Source organism: Castanea sativa, chromosome 7 (assembly GCF_040712315.1).
Source record: "Castanea sativa cultivar Marrone di Chiusa Pesio chromosome 7, ASM4071231v1".
Lineage (NCBI taxonomy): Eukaryota > Viridiplantae > Streptophyta > Magnoliopsida > Fagales > Fagaceae > Castanea > Castanea sativa.
Genome location: NC_134019.1, coordinates 42,702,173 through 42,724,930, shown reverse-complemented (window position 1 = coordinate 42,724,930; position 22,758 = coordinate 42,702,173). Strand labels below are relative to the sequence as shown.

At 34.5% G+C, this 22,758-nt stretch overlaps 1 protein-coding gene and 1 long non-coding RNA gene across 8 annotated transcripts in view; both read right to left on the bottom strand.

The window, feature by feature from the left end:
- The window catches only part of LOC142643003 (uncharacterized), a 45,324-nt gene extending 37,495 nt beyond the window's left edge, over positions 1 to 7,829 (bottom strand). For 2 of the 7 annotated variants that reach the window (XR_012845795.1, XR_012845794.1), the window contains exons 1-3: positions 7,340 to 7,400; positions 7,020 to 7,111; positions 6,649 to 6,887 (exon numbers count right to left, since the gene is read on the bottom strand). This is a non-coding gene — a long non-coding RNA (uncharacterized LOC142643003). Of the gene's footprint in view, positions 1 to 3,387; positions 4,083 to 4,205; positions 4,309 to 4,535; positions 4,643 to 4,745; positions 5,325 to 5,731; positions 5,806 to 5,971; positions 6,026 to 6,648; positions 6,888 to 7,019; positions 7,112 to 7,339; positions 7,401 to 7,781 lie in introns of those variants that run through there. The other 5 variants (XR_012845793.1, XR_012845791.1, XR_012845792.1 and 2 more) reach the window with 5 other exon arrangements.
- A 32-nt stretch (positions 7,830 to 7,861) lies between these two features.
- Positions 7,862 to 11,680, bottom strand: LOC142643002 (disease resistance protein RGA2-like). Its single transcript, XM_075817520.1, has 2 exons — positions 8,261 to 11,680; positions 7,862 to 7,927 (listed from the first exon to the last, which is right to left on the bottom strand). The coding sequence occupies exons 1-2, from the start codon at positions 11,534 to 11,536 to the stop codon at positions 7,901 to 7,903; spliced, it is 3,303 nt and encodes a 1,100-aa protein (XP_075673635.1). The 5' UTR covers positions 11,537 to 11,680; the 3' UTR covers positions 7,862 to 7,900.
- Between the last annotated feature and the right edge of the window lie 11,078 nt (positions 11,681 to 22,758).

Genomic DNA, 22,758 nt, shown 5'->3' with positions numbered 1-22,758 from the left:
CAAAGTTCTATAATTCACAATATTGATAAACTAACTAAGTTATGTTAACTATCTACAAAATAAATGGTAAAACTCTTTAACCCACACCCATAGACAACATACCCAACTACAATGACAATCAAATTATGCAAACCCTTACCTTAGATATGAATTTGCTGAGAGGGAAGAGCAGTGAGAGTGGAGAATGTGGTTTTGTGAGAGTGAGTGGTGTGAGAGTGGTGTGAGAGAGTTATGGGTGAGTGAGAGTTAGTGAGGGTGAGTGAGTGAGAGAGTTAGTGAGGCTGAGAGCTCTGTTTTAGGTTTTCTCTGTGTGTTACTGAGGGTGTGAGTTTCTGTGAGAGTTAATGCCACGGGCTGAGGTGTATATAATATGCCCAGAGGAAATCGAGTCTATAAGACTCGAGTTACTCATAAAAACTCGAGTCTCTAAGACTCGAGTTCCATGCGTATATAAACTTAATTTTAAACTTAATTTAAAATAAGATATAGTAAAACTCGAGTTTATAAAACTCGAGTTCTACCGGAAGTAAAACGAGTTTTAAAAACTCGAGATCCTGGTGGCATTTTGTCCACCTCAGCAAGCCCAAGCGCGCATAAAGCGAGTTTTTGAAACTCGATTTATTATAGAAAATCTCGAGTTTCAAAAACTCGAGTTGCTATTTTCCTACATAGTTTCAAACTATGCCTAACTTACTATATTCATGCCATTCACATGCCTAATCTGCACATTCCCCCGTCACTAAAGGGTCATTTAGGTGAAGCTTTCTTTGCACGTCCTACTTGGTGCTTTTAGTATTGGTCATTTCTAAAATTGAGAATTTGTTTCCAATCATTTTGATAGTCTTTATGCTTTGTAAGCAAGAATCAGATAGCATTTCCCTTCAAAAGGAAGGAAAATACTGTAGGAATGCTACAACATAAAGAATCTCCTAAAAGAGTTCCAATGACTTCTCATATTGTTGTTGTATACCCCAAGTCAAAAAACATGAAAGACTGAGAGAACTTTTTGTGCACATCTTTCAAATTCTAAAATGGCTTTTTAGCTTATCATGGGTATAATATGTTTTTAAATTTTTGTAACCAAAAGCTGCTTCACTCTGTTGGTGGAATGATGCTCTAACGCTTCAGCACCAAGAAATTTTTTTAGTGAACTTTGGTGGCTGTAACACTGGTTTAAGACCTTGAACAGACTTCATTTATGTAAATGATTTTTGGTCATGTTATGTAATTAACATAGGCAACGATGTGAGTGCTGTGAACAAAAATCAAGGTTTCACTTATGTCTTAGAATCCACCTTTGAGAGTATGGAGGGTGTTGCAGAGTATATTGCTCATCCTGCTCATGTTGATACGCAAAGGTGCTCCTGCCTCATGTGGAGAAGTACCTGGTGATTGACTACAAACCCACTACGGTTCATTTTGGATTGGAAGGGTGATAGAAGTCATCTTAAATCCTGTCACCATATCTGAATTAAAATGCAAAACTGACGGTGATGAATTTATTTGAATTTATGTATTTTTCAATGGATGTTGTAATTGTTACTCATGTTGAGGTAAATGTCTTTGTTTATTATAATTGCATGTTAGAAGACTATTTGCTTCTCTATAACTCTTATTGCTTTTTTTTTTTTAAGTAATATGAACCTATTGGGTTTTTTGGTAATTAGGATAAGGTAATCTACAATGTCATAAAAACAACTGCATGGTCATCAATCCTTATTAAATGCATTTTTTACCACTTGTTTCCTATTTTTCTTGGCTAGAAATCTGAAGGTTTCATTAAAAGATCTTGTCACTTAGTGGCAATGCTAATTTTGTCTTGGGAAAGGATATTCATGCTCTTCCTTCATCCTCCAAGACCATAAATAGGAAATGGCAGCAGACTAATAGTGAATTTCTTTTCCCTCGATTTGCATTAGGCAATGTGTGTTAAGGGGGTTATACTAAACCGTGACATAAATGGAAATCTAAACAGCAGAGAGCAAATGTTGAACTGGAAGTTTTTTATTTTTTTTATTTTTTATGGTTTGTGAAGGGGGGATGTTGAAGAAATTCGAGCTTTTTATAAGCTTAATGGTACTGAGCATCTGATGCAGATTGGTTAAGGATAAATAAAATATTTAATGCATATTGGCTAAGGAAGAATAAAATATTTTAATATTTTATGTTTTTCCTTAACCAATAACAGCATCTTAACTTTCTAACATCACATTGGTTCTTGAGTGCATACAATATGTTCTTTTAAAATAAATTGTGTTAGAAAGTAATTTTTTTTTAAGATTGGTAAATCATATAAGTGGAGTGGAGGTGACAGGTTTCAACTCACTTTTATCTTCTTCTTCTTTTTCTTTTTTTTCTTTTTTTAGAAACAACTCACTTTTATCTTTTAAGCATAGTTTTAAAAACCGGTATGATTTAAAAACTACTTTTGCTCCTGGTTCCCAATTTTATGGATTTTTATTGAACCGGATTGATGCCCGTTCCCTATTGAACCAATTCAACTGCCTGTTTCAGTCTGGTTTTTTAGAACTATGCACCAATCCAGTCTGATAAAAACTCCTAAAACTGGTCAATACCAGAACCAAGAGCAAAAACAATTCTTTGAACGTACCGGTTTTTAAAACGATTAGTAGTTTTCCTTGTTTTCTTTGTATTAGTAAATCATCAAGAGTCTAGTTATTGAGCCTTTTATTTTATAAGTCTTAAATGAAAGCAAAGATAATTTCAAGAATCTAAATACAAAGCTTTCGGTTTCTCAAAAAAAAAAAAAAAAATACAAGGCTATATGTTTTTATTCCCCCAACTTGCATCAAAAGCATAAGATACAATATGTGAATGTAAAGCTTTAGAACCCCTTTGCACTGAAAGAAACCATGACAGCTTCAAGAGTTCTGCATTGTGGAACCTTAAGTCATGGCCCTTGTTATTACATAATAAGTGCATGTATCAAATTTACAACTGAGCCCCTTGGCTTGGGTTGTGCCTCACAGGTTTGAATCCTTAGGGGTGCTTGTCCCCTCACTGTAGCAACAAAAAGCGTATATATCAAACTTTTAGTCTTTAACCACTCAGATTTCTTTCTTTTTGAACAAACACAAACATTTTTCCCTTAACTAGAGCTGGAAATTGGGTGAGACAGACGTGCTACACTTCAATACATGGAAGATCATGCATGACAATTGGAGAGTAGCTGTTCTTTGAATGAGATCATGCATTTTTCTATGCTGCAGTGGTCTTTGAATGAGATCAGAGAGTTCTTTGTGATCCATTCAATACAAACAAACTAGAAGCTCGTTTCATTTAGGTCAAGCACCCATGGTGTATATACATGATGATAATAGTAATTACACTATCTATAAATCATAAGTAATTGACAGATATGGAGAGTTTCCTAAATTTCCTCACCATAATTCAAGTACAAAGACGTACTTATAGATGGATTCACCAAAATACACCAATGTCTAAAATTATGAATGACTAAGAAAGATAAAAGCAACCTATGAAATACTCATGATCTAACTTACAGCAATAACATAGATTTGCCATAGCCAACCCAAAAAAAAAACCTTGATTGCAAGTTCAGTTTATCACGAAATGGCTAAAACCAGGTGTAAGCAATTGTCGTTGGTGACACTTCCAGTAGGACAAGATCAGCAGCATGAATCATTTTGTAATCTTAATTACACCGTCACTCACACATGGATTCCAAACTAACTTCAGAAGTTCCAACCTTATCTTAGTGCTATACTTTCTCTCTTTGGTAATCCGCAGTTCTTGTAAACCAGGGCTAGGAAACTGTTATGGGTGACGTTCTCAGTAGGAAAAAGATCAGCAGTATGATCACATTGTGATCTTAATTACCCCTTGTCACTAGTGCATGGATTTCAAACTAACTTCAGAAGTTCCAACCTTATCTTAGTGACGTAATTTCTCTCTTTGGTAATATGCACTTCTTGTAAAGCAAACAATTGCAAGACCATTGATAGCAAATGAGGATTCCTGCAGGCCAGTAATGCAGAACTCAGCAATTGGTTGCAGATATCATCTGCTCCAACATGCGACCTATAAATGTCTAATGCATCCTGGACAATAAAGCAGTCATGGGAAAAGTTGCATAACATATTATGCCAAAGCAATCCTCTCTTTTTTTTTCTTTTTTTTTTTTTAAAAGTAGACATGGTTATTTAATCAGCATCTCCAATTACCTTTTTTTGCCACTCTAATGCACAAAAGCACAAGCCTACTCTCATTGTTGATGCAGAAATGCATAGTTTTAAAAGACGATATTGGTGGCTTTTATCAAGTAACCTACAAAATGTGAGTCACCTGGCTTAGTTAAGACAAAACTCCACATTATAATCTATGCTCCTCACCAGTATGACAAATGAAATCATTTGATTAACTCCATATGCAAGTCGTCTGATCAATAGAATATCCTTTGGATGGAAAAGAATTAGGATTTACTCTAATTTATTTGTTAACCAATTGAGACTGATTTCATAATTTGAAAGGAAATATATAGTTATGTCACTTACTTCCAATTAAACCCGAAGATGCACTTTCTCTTGGTATCTGAAAACTGCTTCTAGACAGTACTGTTGGAAGAAAGCTTTTATGTTTGCTTGCACAGAAAATTTTTTTCCTATAGGAAATTTCCACATATTTCTAAGATGAACAAGTATTGACATAAGAGTTCAGGTAGAAACAAAAGAACTTTGTTCAGTAGAATTGTGCAAGGGTCTCACCTTCACCTTAAAAGCAGATTCTTGCATGGGCGTTCAAAGAATAAGTTGTTAAACGGAATATATCTTCTGTGGACTTGTGCTCAAATCCATTATCATCAAGACAACAAGCTCCACTACCAGGAAATGTGAACATAATTGGAAAATATATTTAGAAAAGAAACCATGCAAGAAAGGTCTTCTTTTTTTTTTTTTGGGTAACATGAAAAAGGTCTAATTAGTATCTGGGCATTGTTGATGAATTTTTCTGTGGTTCCCAAATTTTAGAAAAATGATAATTTTTTTTTTATCTCCATTCAATAGATATTTATATAGGATTCACTTCGAAAGATTTTTGACACCCCGTGAATTTCTATGCTTGATTCATATGATATTTCATACAGTTAAATTGTCCATGGCTAGATTATAACTTTATGGTATGCCAAGTATATCCAAGAATGTAAGGATACTTAAAAGACGAGTATTGCATGCTTACAGAGTAGAAGCACTGAAGAAACAAACCTTTATCAAGGAAGTCCTTCCCATAAAAAAAAAAGGAAGTCCTAAAAGCCATCTGATTGAGAAGATCACATTTTTTTTGCCCTGTACCAACAGCAAGTTAGTCTAATATGAATAATAAAATTGACAATCACTTAATTCTTTTTTAGTAAGTTGTACAAATCACTCAGGCACTATGAACTGATTGCTTTGACACTAAGTTAAGCACATACACATCTGGACTTTACAAGAAGAGAAACTAACAAACATTAGGACTCAAAACACTGTTGTAAGAAACATTAGGACTTCTCATGATAGTTCTTTTAAGTAAGTAATTTTCAAACTGATGCTTTTAAGTACTGTTATGTATATAGGAAAAGCATTAAAAATAATTCACCACAAACTTTTTTAACCAGTAAAACAAATACACTAAGATAAATATTTGCAATCTTTTGAAATGAACATAAAGCTTATGTTTCACAGGGTTGTTGAGAAGTCCAAGAATCAGTTACCCTGAAATTAAGCTCTAATTGAGGCTAGGTAGTAATCTTGTTGCTGACACCAAGCTTTAGTGTTCATCTCCAACCTATCAAAAATAAGTTTGAGAATTAAATTAAAAAGGAAAAGAGAGGAAAATCATACTAGTTCTTGCATTCATATTTCCAAAATTTATATAAATAAATAAATAAATATATATATATATATATATATATATATATATATATATGTAGCCTGCAACAAATTCCCATTACCTGCAAGGTTAAAAGAGACATACTAGTATACTCATATTTTCGAAATTCAAGCTCCTGCATACAGAATCCAATAACTGATCACTAAATCTAAAACAAAAAGGAAGAATGAAGAGAGCCAGACTGGTATTTGATAAATTCAAAGTGAATTTAGAAAACAGATACATGAATGTAAGAAACAGTGGAGTTAAATCCCTCTGACCAACTGACACCAGATCTCAAGTTTTTTTTTTCTTCTTCTTTACCTTATTTTGTCTTTTCTTTTTTTCAATAAATTCAAAATATTGGTATTGTGAAGCATATGCCAAAGTGAATGATAACGTGAGATTTTTTACATTTTGAATGAGATGTAGAATAAAGCTAGGGATTGAACTTAGGATCTCGTGCTCTGAGACCATGATAAATTACTAATTCTCCTAAAAGCTTAGGTAATAGTGAATTTAATCATTTAGCCATTATTCTAATAGTGAAAAATAGTTCTTTCCTTCCCCAAAAACAATAATGAGATAAAAAGTAAATAATTGATTATAGTTATATTGTAAGAGAATAGCATAATTACTAATTCTATGATTCATATATTTACAGAGCGAAACATGTTACAGAGTAGAAAGCATCAAACTGAGAATCATGGCCAATCTGTTTTGCTTAAAAAATAATTATAGTGAGTTAATAATTTATACCTGATTAGCTTTGCAATATTTCAATATGAACAAAAGACTGATGCACACATGATGAAGACATCCTTGAAAAGGAACAGCTCATACTATTAATGTCAGGCTGTGATCTTTATCCATGCCAAACTAATAGATATAAGATTCACCGCACATACTTTTATTTGTGGCTATATAATCACAGAACACATTCGCTATGGAGAATCACCAACTCTTGTCTGTTTTTATATGCCACGTTTTTTAATATTCTGCACACAGAATCAAATGTTGAATAAATTGCTTCTACTTTTAATTGAGGGAAACAGATTTTAATCGAGGGAAACAAGAATAAGTTCAATACTTGATTAATATAGAGGATTGAATTTTAAAGGAAAAAGGACCTATAGAAACATTCTGGACCACATCATCCTTCTGCAATACATTTAAATCTCTGTATTTCTGCTATCTTGGACCATTTCCCACCAATTTCTGCCTGGCATCATTCCAATAAGTGAGGAACAGAACAAATAACAAAGTTTCTAATATTAAGTTTTTGTCAGTTTAGTGTATAGAGAAGAACTCTGCATTTGATGAGAGAATTCATTAGAGTAAACAAACAAATGAGGATTAATGCATCTTTCCTCTTGGGTGTGTGAATCATATCTAGTATTTAAATTTTATGCGAGGGAAAAAAATAATAAACACTAAACAAGATAATCACCTAAGCTGTTAACTTGTTGCACTTGTTGCACTTGTCCCTTATCCATAAGGTTCCGGATATGCTCAGATATTTTACACCTCATTTTTTTATAAGCTTCCAATTTGTTCCACATCCAGGATTGAATAAAGTGAGAAGTCATCACAACACACAAACAAAGAAGGAATTAACATCATTAGCATTTGAGCTTCTAAGAAGGATTGGGATTAATAATTAATGTGTGTGAAAACAATGAAGAAGAACCCAGACATCCCCTCCCAACTCTGGGAAGTGAGCAATGTTATATTGACCCTATCTGTTCCCTATTGCTGACTTCGTAATACTACTGCTTAGATTCTTTGATTTGGAAGGAAATCGATTAACTCAACCACCATAGTGTTGAATGTCACAAATCAGAGAAATCAGAAATGAATAACAATTGATAAAGATGAGTCTAACCAAGTACCTTAGCTGCATTAGCTTCCCAAATCCTGAAAGTATCCAAGCAATGCATCCCATCACCATTGTTCCACAGAATATATATATATATATATATATATATATGTATATATATATATATATATTTTAATTCTTCTGCTTGGCCCGAAAATGCTGTTAACAGAACACAACATGTACTTTAACGTAATTAAAATAATAATAATAACCCATCAAAGTAGAGCTCAGGAACAAAATTCAACAGTTTGGTTGCTGACAAATTAAACATTTATGATTTTAAACCTCAAAAAACCAAAAGCTTCACTAAACCAAACCCAATTCAATTATATACCATGGTTGAATATATTGGAAATCCAAAAAAAAAAAAAAAATTAAAAAAAAACTAAAATTTTATTAGTTTGGAAATCAACAAAACCTAAAAAATAGGATTCCAAAAATTTTATTTTGTTTCCTTTGATTGCACCAGAGGATTGAGATTAGAGAATGTACCTCAGTAAAATCAACGTATTCGCATCTATGGTTAATATTAGGGATGTGAGCAATCTTGGACCAATCCTCACCGGTTCCTTTTTCGCACCTTTTTGCTAAGAGAGGACAATCTTCAATTTTTAGCCTTTGTAAAGACCTAAGACATTGCAATCCATCAGGAAGTGATGCCAAATTAGGGCATCCATGAATTCCAAGTGTTTCAAGTGATGTGAGCTTGATAATCCACTCCGGCAAAATCGTCAAACTGGGACAGTCTCTAATGTAGAGGTCTTGCAGGTTGGTAAGATGTTGAAGACTTGCAGGGAGAGACTCCAGTTTCGGAAGTTCTTGGAAAGCCAAAGAACGGAGGGAGGTGAGATATCGCACAGCTTCAGGGAGAGATGTTAGTCCAGGGCAACACCAGATATCTAATTTCTTGAGAGACATTAGATTTGACGGCCAGTCATCTAGCAGAGGTACTTCATCCTCTCTAAAAGACACAGTCATAATCTTTAATTTAGAAAGAGGGGATGAGGGGGGCAGCAACGAAGCCATTGCCATTGTCTCTTGCAAAGGCACGAAGCTAACATTATACAGATATAAACTTTCTTCAAGATATGGAAATAGAGGCATGGAAGTCAGATTAGGACAATCGAAAATATCTAAATAAGAAAGACAAGGAAATGAAGGCAATGAGTGGTGATGATGATCTTGCATTGATGCACTCCTCCACCATCCCTTCAGCTTAGGGCAATATTCGATTGAGAGTGACTTCAACAATGGGAAGAATGGTGTTGACGACCCTGTGGATGAAGCAGGTACCTCCTCGCTTATATCACCATCTGACATGTACTCCAAATCCCTCATTCCAGAAAGGCGTAGAGATTGTAGAGAGGGGAGTTGAGATAACCGTGGCAAATGTTGACATCTTTCACCATCTATTTCTATTTCAACCAGATTGGCGAGCAAAGAAAGCCAACTAGAAAACCTCACTCCCCCGTACCCTAGCACCGACAAATATTTGAGATTTTGATGCGGTTGGAGGCCATCTAATGACTTCTCATCGTCATTATTAATATTACCTTTTTGACCCCATCTTAACTTCAGCTCTTCAAGATGCTGTTTTCCACTTATATTTGCAGCCTTGCATTCTGAGTTAGCATCTTCTAGTCGCTCCAAATGTCTGATCTCTAGTGTTCCTCTGATGTTGTTTAGCTGGTTTAATTCGCCTAGGCCACCAACGTGCTTGGAGGTGGAAGAAGAGTCCTTGCTCACAACAAATAATGGTAATGTTTGAAGACAAGTCAGTTGCCCTAATCCACGAGGCATATTACTCAAAGCTTCACAATGATTGTCATCAAGGTGCCTGAGGTTGACTAATTCTTTAATGTCTTTAGGTAATTCTTTAAGTCTCCAGCATGAAAAGACTTTCAGTGTTTGCAAATTCCATAGTCTAGTAATAGCTTTAGGGAGAGTGACCATATCATAGCTTCTAGAAAGATCAAGGTATTTGAGATGTATTAAGTTCCCTATAGAATTTGGCACCATTGTGATCCCCCATCCACCAATATTTAACGCACGCAAGCTTTTGAAATTCGAAGTAATTGTATTCCACATTGGCTCATCTCGCTGATTGAAGTAATCTGATGTTAGAAGAAACGTACGTATTTTTTTTGCTTTAACCAATAAGCTTAAAGTTTCATTAAAAGAGGAGCCAGTAAAAAATTCACAAAATACATGACGAATTTTTTCATCAACATTTTTGCTGTCCCTATCAACGTGCTTGCAGTCTACCATTGCAACCGATTCTGCAAGATCATGAATTAGATCATGCATTTTGTATTTTAAATTTCCAAACTCGCCCCCTACTTCTTCAAAGAAGGACCTCCAAAGCAGATCCTTGAAGTACTCATTAGCAACCTCCTCTAATTGTTTTGTGTTTGACAATTGGATAAACCCTTGTGCTATCCATAGTCGCACCACCATTTCCTTTTCTATCTCGTAATCTTTTGGAAACACAGAGCAATAAGCAAAGCAACTCTTTAAATGTGAGGGCAAATAATCATAACTCAACTTTAGGATTGGAAATATGTCATCCCCGGGTTGAAGTATATTTGTAAGCACATTAGCCTTGACACGTGACCATTCAGACTCAGTTTTCTCTAAGCATAATACACGTCCAATGGACTTTATGGCAAGGGGTACACCATGACATCTGACTAAAATTTCCTTTCCAATTTCTTTTAGTCCAGGATTGTTGGTCTCTTGTCCTTTTCTAAATGCAATTTGTTCAAACAAAGACCAAGATTCGTCATCAGAGAGACCATTAAGGGTGTATATTGAAACTGGACCTGTAATCTCAGCAACCAATTTGGAACGTGTTGTCATTATAATCTTACTTCCCTTTGCACCACCCTTTAAAAGACGCTTCAAGTTATCCCATTTGACAGGAATTTCATTCCACACATCATCCAACACAAGTAAGTATTTTTTTTTATCAATTTTTTCACGAAGAAGCTTTTGCAATTGATCCATATGAAGGTCTTCTGGCTTCTTACCAGTAGCAGAAGCAATTAAATTTTTAACAATAATTTTCAACTCAAACGCATCAGAGACACACACCCACATTTTTAGCTCAAAATGTTTATTGACGTTCTCGTCATTGTATACAAATTGAGCAAGTGTGGTCTTTCCTAACCCACCAATTCCCACTATGGGAATAACTGAAAGATTCTCTTCATTATTAGGCTCCAATAATAGTTTTATGATCTTCTCTTTATCATGTTCTCTCCCAATAACTTCTTCATTAGGTACAAATGAGTGAGTCTCTTCCCTCTGCATATTCAAGCTGTAATTCTCTGGCGGGCTTACTGTCAAGTTGAAGTCTCTGTTTTCTTTTGCTATGGCATCTAGCTTCTTCCTCATCGCCTTTATTTTACCACTCATCTCAAAACGAAAAGCAACTTGATTTTCACTTGAAAAAAAAGTGCGTACCTTTTTGTTGAATTTAGTCCCACTCATTGCTCTTCGCCGCGAAGCTTCAGTGGAGAATTCACCCAGCAAGTCATCAGCATCATAAACAACATCCTTGAGCTTCTCGAGCCAATCCCTGACTTGACGGTTGTGGTTTTGCTGCTCTGCTGCATCCTGAAGTACAGCTTGGATTCTGGAAACAGTGCTCTTGATGTTTTGAAGCTCATCTTTAACGCCCCAGAGCGATCCAATCTCCTGGAAAAGCTGAGATCCCAAACTTTCAATCATTTTCTGTGCTACGCCAAAGAGGATTGCTTCGGCCATTTCTTCTTAGTTGGCAAAAACGAACACTGAAAGTAAAAGAGCGAGAAGGCTAGAGGGGTGGGTGTGAAATGCTTCAATGTTGATCTAAGTAAGAGGATAATATGGAAAGCTGGAGGGTGGGTGTGAACTGCGAAATGCTTCAATGTTGATAAAAGTAAAAGGAGGACCGAGTTACTTTTAATGTGGAAAGCCATTCCTTCACCGAAAGGACACACTGGAAAACCGTGTGGACCATAGGGTACCCCTTGTCGGGCGTTGGGCCCTTTCTTCACCGAAAGAAAACCGTGTGGACCAAACACCAAAGTGGTCCCTTTTTTTCTTCTTTCTGTTTTTTTTTTTTTTTTTTCAATGATAAAAAAATAAAAAAGGTCTTATACTCTTATGTTATTATTGACCCAGCTCACTTCAGTCTGCATAACTCTTGGCGTGAGATATCTTTGGGTGTGTTAGGAATATCCACGTAATGCATGCCAAGAGTCACAGTAGAACAAGTAGCTGAATAAAAGAAAATAGGTTTAATCATTGTAGGCACTCTTTAACGGGACATTATTCGTTATTGATTTTTTTTTTTTTGGGTCATTTTGGTTAGGAATGTAATGTAATAAAAATAAAAATAAAAACAGCAACAATTAGGGTCTTATTGATGGGTGACATAAACATAATATAATATCGCAATAGTGTGAAGATGTTTGTGTTAAATTGAAGTAATATCAAATAAACAAGATACAATAGTATTTGAGAGTATATTATAATTGTTATATGAAATAGAAAATAGTTGAAGTAATACATTCATCATCATCATAAAAGTTTATAATGGCACAAACATTTCCATCACAATTGTTCACTTAAAGTAACAATTACAAGGTAAAAGAACACCAATAATAAAGGAATATTAGTAAATAACTAAATATAGCAAATGATGTACAATTTTATTTTAAATACTGATAAAAGAATTTTCATCCCAACCATATTATAAATGTTTATCATGTGGTGTAATTAGTTTATTCTTTTCTTAATCATAGTTTTGGTTTGCTCAATGAATTGTGTTTAGTGGTCTGGAGACACATGCCATGCTAGTGAGGAATATATCATCATCATATGTTTTTACATCCTCAACACTTGAAGTTTGCTTTATTCCTATTTCTTGATGTTTCATAATTTTTTTTCCCACCACCGCTCTCCCTTGGTACGGTGGTCATTTTACAAGTATAAATACTTGTGGGTGTAGGGGCAAGAGCCGGGGTTCAAGTCTCCAGGAGAGAGTTTCACACATATATACACTTAGATTAGACTAGAATAGAAATTCTATCTTGGATAATAATAATAATAATAATAATAATAATTTTGTTTCCCTGAATTGCATCATCAATGTTGATTAATAACAAACACACACTAGAAAACTCTTGATTGGATCATGCAATATATGGACTTGAGGATGTTGCGGCTTAGATTTTATGGAGGTGCTTGTATCATCCGTGGATGTTAGAGAATCAAATTGAAACAATTTCATAAATTTGAATTTTTAATTGATAAAACTTTTTTTTTACTTTATCTAAAAAATGGTTAAGACTGCTTAGTATAACCTCTTTTTTTTTTTTTTTTTTAAGTAACTATAACTTTTTTTAAACGCTACAAAAAGAGAGTTTTTTTTTTTTTTAGAATTAAAAAGGAGTTTTGTGTGTTGAATATTGATTTTATTTTAAAAAAAAATTATACATGGTTTAAACTCTTGTCATTTTTTATATAATTTTTTTTCTCTATGGTCAGAAATAGAGTTAAAAAATCTTGCGCCATCTAGAGCCGAATGCCCCTAAACCTCTTGGACTTCGTTAGTCTCGAGCCCTATACTAAAATAAAGTCACCAGCGTCAGACTGTTGGGCTCTTATTTTTATGGGCTTGCTACTAAGGACTTGGACCAAATCCATTTGAAAATGATTTGACGTTCGTAACACTTCAGTGTAAAACATCCCCAGTCCAAGTCCTCAGTCTTATTCTTATTGCTTCACTCTATACTTCACAAATAAAAATATACTCATGTTCATTTATTTTATTAAATACTAATTTTATGTCTTTTATTATTTCAGTTACCTAAAATAAATAAATAAATAACCCACCATATTCCTATTGCCCCACGACCACTTTCGCCGAAAGCCACTAATGTCATGGCCAACCATTGCCACCAAGCCTAACGCCTCCGACGAAACTCATCACTCTTCCACTTTTGTTCCTCCCAAGCGCATGAAGAAGATGGCAACTAGAGCAAAACAAGCTTTCCAACGAAAAATATATGGCCCCAATATGGTGGCAACCCATGGTGTTGTTTGGTTGCACCAATTTGGGTCAAGGTTATTACAAATGGTTGCAATGAATGGTTCGTGGAGATTACATGATGATCTTTGCAGGTGAATTATAGAGATCTTTTTTTTTTTATTAGAGGATTGAGTTATAGAGATCATGGTTGGACTGTTTTGAACTCAAGGTACTGGTTTGGATCTTTTTAGGCCAAGGAAGAAGCAAATGGATTCAAACTTTAGACTAGCATTAAAGCTGAATAGGATATATGTCAAATCTCACCAATGACACTTCCTAAAATTAATGCCATAAACCTTGGTTGAGAGTAAATGGAATATTCTGATCTTTAAAAAATATTTATGTGCAGTTTCTAGAGTCACAGTGCCCTAACGAATGAGAACTTACTAGCCCACTTGATAAAATCATGCTAGTTAGCTCCAAAATCCAATTTAGTCATAAAACTCCTTCAATATAAGGTTTCAATTGAATAGGAGCCTTTTATTTTAATCAAGTAATAGTCGATTCCTTCAACTACTTTTTTGTGATTTCACTCCATATTTCCTCTTCATAAATCTCAACATCAAGCATTCAAGCTTTAGAGACAAGGTCAAGGATCGCAACCTTGCCTAGATTATATGAGCATGAGAAGAGCATGTTTTCAATCCTTTAGCCAATAAACTATAGCATGAGCCTGCTCATTTAAGAGTTGAGAGACTCAAGATCTATGGTCACATGTGTAACTTTCCAATAAATTAAATATTTTCAATCTATTTACACTCTAGAATGTTAGAGCACAAATAATAACATTACTCCTAAACAACAATCTACCCTGGCCACAAAATGCCTCAACCCTATGCCCCTCTTTGATCACTTACCATGATCACTTACCATGCTCTCATTTTAGTTGTGTTGCATGATTGGAATGGTAACTTATCAAAGGGTGGGTAAAACAAATCCCAAGATGCAACCCTAAAAGTTGCTTAGCATGGGCAGTTTCATAATTGGAAGAAGCATAGCATTTTTTTTTTAATTGCCATATTGGAGAACACTTTTGTTACGTCACAATTTGGATGTGATGCATGTTGAAAAAAAAATATTTGACAGTGTGATTAGGACAATTATGAATATTAAAGATAAAACGAAGGATTCTTTAAACACTCGTCTTGATCTAAAAGAAATGGGTATACGACATACGCTCCACCCCATAGAGGTTAATGGGAAGATAGAGCTACCCCCAGCTTGCTATACACTGTCAAATGATGAGAAAAGGGCCATATGCTTATGGGTAAAAAATCTTAAATTTTCGGATGGCTACTCTGCAAATTTATCTCGATGTGTGAATATTGAGGAGAGAAAATTTTCTGGTATGAAGACTCATGATTGTCATGTTTTCCTAGAAAGATTACTCCCACTTGTAGTGCATGAATTTTTACCTAAAAAAGTATCTGATGCTTTGACTGAGTTAAGTAACTTTTTCAAAGAATTGTGTTCCAAAGTATTATGGGTGGATGATTTGGATCGTCTTGAAACCCAAATTGCAATAACCCTCTATAAATTAGAACAAATTTTTTCACCTTCTTTCTTTGATGTAATGGTTCACTTGGCCATTCACCTATCATGGGAAGCTAAAGTTGCAGGTCCAGTGCAATACAGATGGATGTATCCAGTTGAGAGGTAAAGTTTACAAATTTTCATTATAATCTAAATTACAATTGCACACTAGTATTTTATTTTTTTATAAAATTTCATATTATGCCTTCAAATATAGGTATTTGCACAAGCTTAAGAATTATGTCCGTAATATGGCACAGGCAGAAGGGTCTATTGCAGAAAAGTATTTAGCAGATGAATGTCTTACATTTTGTTCTCTCTATTTACATGGAATAGAAACCAAATTTAATCGGGTAGAGCGAAATTATGATGGAGGTACTTCCGCATGTGCAAATACCTCTCAATTGTCCATATTCTCAACACCTGGACGACATTTAGGGAAAGCAATAAGGTGTGAGTTGAATGATGATCTTCATAATGCAACAACATTTTATGTCCTTCAAAATTGTGTCGATGCTGACTGATTTGTTGAGTAAGATGATCTTCACAAAAATTACTTCTTTGATATTCTCATGATATGATATTAAAACTGATTAGGATATTTAACTGTGTGCAGAGAACATAAGAACATCCTTACAAATGCTGATGTTCTTGGCATTGACAAGGTGCATAGACAAGAATTTATTGCGTGGTTTGAAAAAAGAGTAAGATAGTAATTTATTTTGAAAATGTATGTTTGTTTATTCTTTAACTACTACAACTTGAGTTTAACTTTATTTAGGTTTTATTGTAGATCACCAACTTATATAATACAAGGCAAGTTGATGGGCATATGCTTTCATTAGCTCGGGGCCCTGAGAAAAGGGCTATTTTTTATCGAGGTTACAATGTTAATGGGTTCAGATTTCATACAAATCAATGTGATGAAAGTAAAAGAAGACAAAATAATGGAGTTATGGTGAGAGGGGAGGATCAAAGTTGCAATGTGCCTTATTATGGACAACTAATGGACATTGTTGAACTTCAATATACTGAAGGGAACAAAGTTGTGTTGTTTAAATGTGATTGGTATGATGTATCTCGTGAAGGAATTGGCTATAAGAGAGATCGGCACGAAACCACTATTGTTAATACATCACGAAAGTTGAAAACCGTAGAGCCATTTGTATTAGCATGTCAAGCAACTCAAGTTTACTATGTTAATGGAATAAAAGATCCCACATGGAATGTTGTGATTGAAACTAAACCACGAAACCTTTATGAAATGCCATCAGATGAAGAAGAGCCATACCAAGAAGAAGAAAATTTACACTGTAATGCAAATGTGCTACAAGAAGAAAATGAGGATGGTGATATAGATTGGAGTAGGAGTGGTGTTGAGAATATGATAATCGAGTGACTTCAAAGGCTTACAGCCTCCACTCCATCACCGTATTTGGCTTCATCCAGATTAGTCATTCGTGTGCATGATACTAAGGATGCTTATTGAAATAGAAATTTAGTTACAGGCAAGGTACGGGCAGTTATCTCCCATGCTCTCTTTCTTAATTCTCCAAGGTTATTACCCTAAAAGTATAGAATGCTCTCGTTGACCCCATTGAGTTTAATATGTGATTATACCATCTATTTTGACTCTGTTTGAGCTTGAAGTTGTTTTGTTTTGTTTTTTGTTTTTTGTTTTTTTTGAAAGAGATACTATTGCTGGCTTTATGAATGTGTCCCCTTCATGCTTATATATCTATTTTGTTTCAAACATGCACTTTAGACTAGGGAGGCAGGGACAATGGAGTCACAGAAATTGTCAAGGTGTGCCCTGACATGGTTGCAACTGAGAATAGCAAGCTGGAAACTCCGTTGCATGAAGTTTGTTGTCAAGGGAATTTCAAGATCTTAGTGCTGCTATTGGATGCCAATCCTTGGGTAGCTTGTAAGCTTAACTCTGACAACTAGAGTGCATTTTATATGGCTTGCAATCATGGGCATCTTAATGTAGTCAGGCTTCTTTTGAGTAAGGCTTGGGTGCAGGGGTTGGAAGACGATGGTTTTGTTATAAATTGCCTTCATATAGCTGTGACAAGAGGACACACATGACACATGTAAGTAGTAAAGTTCTATTTACTAACTTTTCCCTGCTGAGCACTTTTCCAATCAATTAGGCATGAGAATTTCTCTCTTTATCCATTCCTAAGTACAGCAGCTAGTAATTTCAGAATGAATGAAATATTTAGATGGATTACGAAGTAAATTTCAATTGCTCAGCTAAATTCTGCTTATGTATTGATAAATTAGAGTTGTTGATGGCTTGATGCAAGTATTGTTAGGAAGATTTTAGAGGTGTGTCCAAACTTTGCTCAACAAATTGACAGGAATGGTTGTTCACCATTGCACTGCTCTTGTTATAGGGGGCATGTGGAGATAACAAGAATGCCCTTAAAAGCTGGTGTAGAACAGGCTCTGGAATTCAATAATGATGGTTACACACCTTTGCACTTGGCAGCGATGAATGGCAACACTGCAATTCTAAAAGAATTCATGTCAATGGCTCCAACATCTTTTCACTGTCGCACAAAGAATGGATAGACTGCTTTTCATCTGATTGTGAGATACAACCAGTATGAAGCTTTCATATACTTGGTGCATGTTTACAGTGATACCAATATCTTCCACTGCCCAGATCAATATGGTAACACCATCTTCCATATTGCAGTCTCTAGAGGTCACCATCAGGTGAGAAATGAAAATGAAACCTGTTATAATTGATAGATGTGATATTACAACAGCCTGTGGTGAATTCATGTCTACATGACATATCAAAGTACTAAAGTTTTGCAGAAGAATCTCCCATCAGGTGAGAATTGAAAAAGATATATGTTGTATAATTCATAGTTGAGAAATTAGAACAACCTATGGTGCAGTCATGGCCAGGTGAAATATATGAAGTAAATAAAATTGTGCAGATACACATTTATAATTTCAGCTGAATTGCATCAAATAGACAGTGAAGTGTACCTTGTCATGTCTATGGTTTTTGCGTGTGTTTTTGTGCATGATAGGGTATTTGAAGTATCCTACTTTAAAAATTATACCCAAGTTTCGTTGTGTCCCAAGCCCAAGTCCTTAAGGACCGCTGAAGTCAGATAGTAACTGTAACGACCCAAGGAAAGCGCTAGCCACATCTGCGCTATACCTCAAAAGGACTAGTCACAATTGAGACTCCTTGCAGTTATTAATAAAGCCCAGTACAACCTAGTAAATACCCGATGTAGGACTTATCACACACCTACACACATCACACAATCAATCAAATTGGGACATCACAATTTCCCCCACTTAAATCCCTAACGTCCTCGTTAGGGCCCACTTTGTGGGGTAGTGTCTCCGAGTCCACATGGGATTACCGGGTCGGCTCTGATACCAAATGTAACGACCCAAGGAAAGCGCTAGCCACATCTGCGCTATACCTCAAAAGGACTAGTCACAATTGACACTTCTTGCAGTTGTTAATAAAGCCCAGTACAACCTAGTAAATACCTGATGTGGGACTCATCACACACCTACACACATCACACAATCAATCAAATTGGGGCACCACAGTAACATTTCTTTTAAATGGAAAGATTTGCAATTGTGTGTTACAAAGATTAAACTTGATTGTCGATGCTTCTACTGGTGTTATTGTGTGCATGTGTATTTTTCCTAATTAGACTTTTGAAATTCCAATTTGTTATTGATTGTGGATTACTTGATCAACAAAACAGCGGTGGATATTAGTTTTCCAGAACCATAGAGGACTCACAACCCTTGACATCCTCAACCAGACCAATGGAAATGTGGAACCTAGGCTTTCCTCTAGTTCTCTTTGGCTAAATTGGCTTTTTGTGTAAGTGTATATATGTAAATATGTAATGGTGTATTTGTGTTGACTGTTGATTGGCTATTGTATCTTGAGTGGGGGGGATGGGGATGGGGGTGGGGCCGTGGCATTGGATTGAGGTAGTGTTTGTTATCGTTTACAACACATAGCTATTTCTTATGCTTCTTCTTTTTAGGAAGTCTTCATGCCATTTATTGTATAATTTCAGTTTTTTCAGATTATAAATAGCTTGATTTTACAAGCTCCTACTAACAAGATACATAATTTTATAACTCTATTAGCCCTTTTTTTACCTAGCCTTACAGGGTCTTTTAAATTCAAGCCTCTTTTTTTTTTTTTTTTTTAAAGAATACTTCCATAGTAGTTCTAATTCAAATATTTTATTCTCATTTCTCTTCTGATTATGGTCTTGACTTACACTAGATCAGCTGCCTGTGGATTCTTCCTCTTCTGAGACTGTTACTTGTATCTGTAGATCAGTTGAATTTCCCACTGACCGGCTGTTTGAGGAAATCTTAAGAGTATTGAAGCCTAGTGAGACAATCCTAGTTCATAAGAATCCTCAGTCTACTGATGGAGAAACAGATAAGGTAATTAGTTTGAAGTTTTGTGATTATATGAAATTAGTTTGAAGTGATAGATTTTAATAGGAATTTCTTACAAATAACCTCTGCTCTTGAGCGCAAGTTATTGTTGGCAGGTTTCTTAGAAGTAGGAGTTCTCAAATTAATGGTTCCATCAGAAGTTCAGTCTTTTGGGGTAAGTTTTTGTCTCTAATGTTTAAAGTGGTATTATTTTGTTCTCAACCCTCAATGCAACCCTTTCTAAAAATTGGAGATTTTAAGATGTGTATATATATACATCATATGGTAAGGAATTTGGCTCTGTTTCCAAAACTGATTATAACTGCATAGCTCCAAAGGCCATGTACTTAATTATTCTTTGAGCCGTGAAGGTGAACATAGTATATGCAAATCTTATGGTGCTTTGATGCTTGAACTTCAATTGTCTTCCAAAGTACTAAATAGATAGTGAAATCAAAGCCTAATAAAGTTCTTCTATAATTGTTGTAGTAATTCAAGGACTGCTATGGGATTGGATTTGGACTTTGGGGCTCTAAATTGGTGCTTAGAGAAGAACATAAGTAGAGTTGGGGCTGATGGATATTCCAGAATATCCCTCTTTCATGGCAATGGCTTGCAACCTCTTGAGGCCAAGCTAGTCAACTTTGAGCCTCAAGAACTGATAAGTAAAATTACACTGCAAGAGGGTAAAGATGGTTTCGAGACTTGTGCATTGGAATCTACTGTGCAAGTGGGATTATTTTGTGAAATCTAAATCTCTCCTTATAGCTTAATGCTATTAAAGTTGCTAAGACATGAAAGGAACTAATTTATTATTTTGTGTTCGTTTCTGTCCAGGGCACAACATAAATCAAAAAATATTTGTAGGACAAATCTGATGTTGGACATCTATCTAATAAGCATTTTCCACAAAATGGGAAGTAAATACAGGTTGTTTGTTTGTAATTGCTAAAAATTTCATCATGCTTCCGTGTTAAAAGGACTATTTAATGTAATTCTTCTTTGTTGAAAGTGCTATCATTTTTTTATGGGTAAAATTTATTAGAAAATAAGGACAGACCTTTCATATATAGGTTGTATATAAAAGACATTTTTTTTAGGCTGTAAACAAAAGGTTCATCTAAAGAATACAAAGTTCTATATCTTTATGTATTTCTTTTAATTTTTCTTTGAATTTTAGAATAACTAATATTTTCATGATTATTTGCGAAGGCCAATTATGGCCATTGCAAATAATTTAGTATTAGTGAGGGTATATTTTAACTCACATAGAAAATAAATTTTTTGTAAGGAATATTTATTGTCCCTCGGAAATAATTTGGTGGGAACATTTCCCTCCAAATTTTTTTACATTTTAGTGATTATTTGTGAAGGTCAATCCTAGACCTCGCAAATAATTTAGTATTAGTGATGACATTTTTTTAACCGTCACAAATAATACACTTTTTGCGAGAGATTTTTAATTATCCCTCGCAAATAATATGGAGGGAAAATTTTCCTCCAAAATATTAGTATTTGTGACGGCTATAACACATAATTGCGACAGCTTTTTTTGTTGGTCACAAATATTTCACTTTTTACCAAGTATTTGTGAGGGCTTTATTTTGCCATCACAAATAATATTTTTTGAGAGGGCTTTTTGGGTCCGTCAAAAATATTTGGTCGCTAATAGGCAGCTTTTTTTGTAGCCCCTTCTTATAGATATAAGACTCTTGTTCGGTTTTAGTTCTCATAAAATATTTAATATAACAAATCTCGACCTTGAATCACAGATCTGAAATCTGATTTTAATTAAATAAAAGCTCTTAAAGGTAGCATATATAGTCTAGCTTTATGGTTGGCATGGTGATTGATTTACTAAATAAAACAAATCCATTGAACTTTGGGGTTAGCTTGACAACTTTTTGTGTTTCTTGTTGTAGAGCTAGCGATTTGCCCTTAGAGTTTAGTTGGGTATACAATTTAACAATTTTGTAATTAGAAGTTGCTTTCTTTCATGTGGCAATGCCTTCCATGGCCAGTGCTTTCTGTCCGTCATTGGTGGTGCCACAACTTCCCATCAAATGTAAACTTGAACTCATCTCTCACAAAACAAATCCATTAATTAGAGAGAGAGAAAGTAAAAAAATAAAATAAAAAATATTCTCTAAAATTAATTTGTTTAGCTAGTGTGACAAATAATAAATGTTTAAGGATGACATAGATAAATGACATTTTTTAACCGTTAGATGTCATAGAAATCTACGGTTTAAAAAGAATGTGACTTGTGAAACCATACCAAATGAAACTTGAACTCATCTCTTATTTTTCTCTCTATTATATTATTTGAGTAATGTTCGGAACACGCACAATTGTTAGCATGGGTTAGATCTACCATTAATACCATTTTTATTATACACCAATAATAATATATGTTTCCGCAAAAAATATTATACCCCCTTATTTATTTAATATTACTTTCTCCCTTCCTCACTTGGACAGTTTGAGAGCATTGTCATCTATTTATTTATTTGTAGGTATTTTGTACATTGGAGGATTTTTCAGACCCTTTATGAGTAAAGGTGAGTTTGGTTCAGTTTTTTGAAACTGTGCTTTTTGAAAAAGTGGAGTTTTCAAAAAGTGCAGTATGAAAAAGTGTTTTTTTCAAAAGTTGAGTGTTTGGTAAAAGTTATTAAAAAGTGTTTTTTGAAAAAACTAAGTATTTAACTAACACTTATAAGAGTGGCAGTTTAAGGAATAAATTATCAAAAAGGACAATGTATATATAAGAGAATTTATTTCATACTTAAATCAATATTGTGAAATTATTTTTTTTCACCAATATTAACTAATAATAACCTACTATTTAAGATTTATTGTGAAAATATTATGATAATTAATACTGATTTTAATTTGAATGTATTATTACAATTTTATTTTT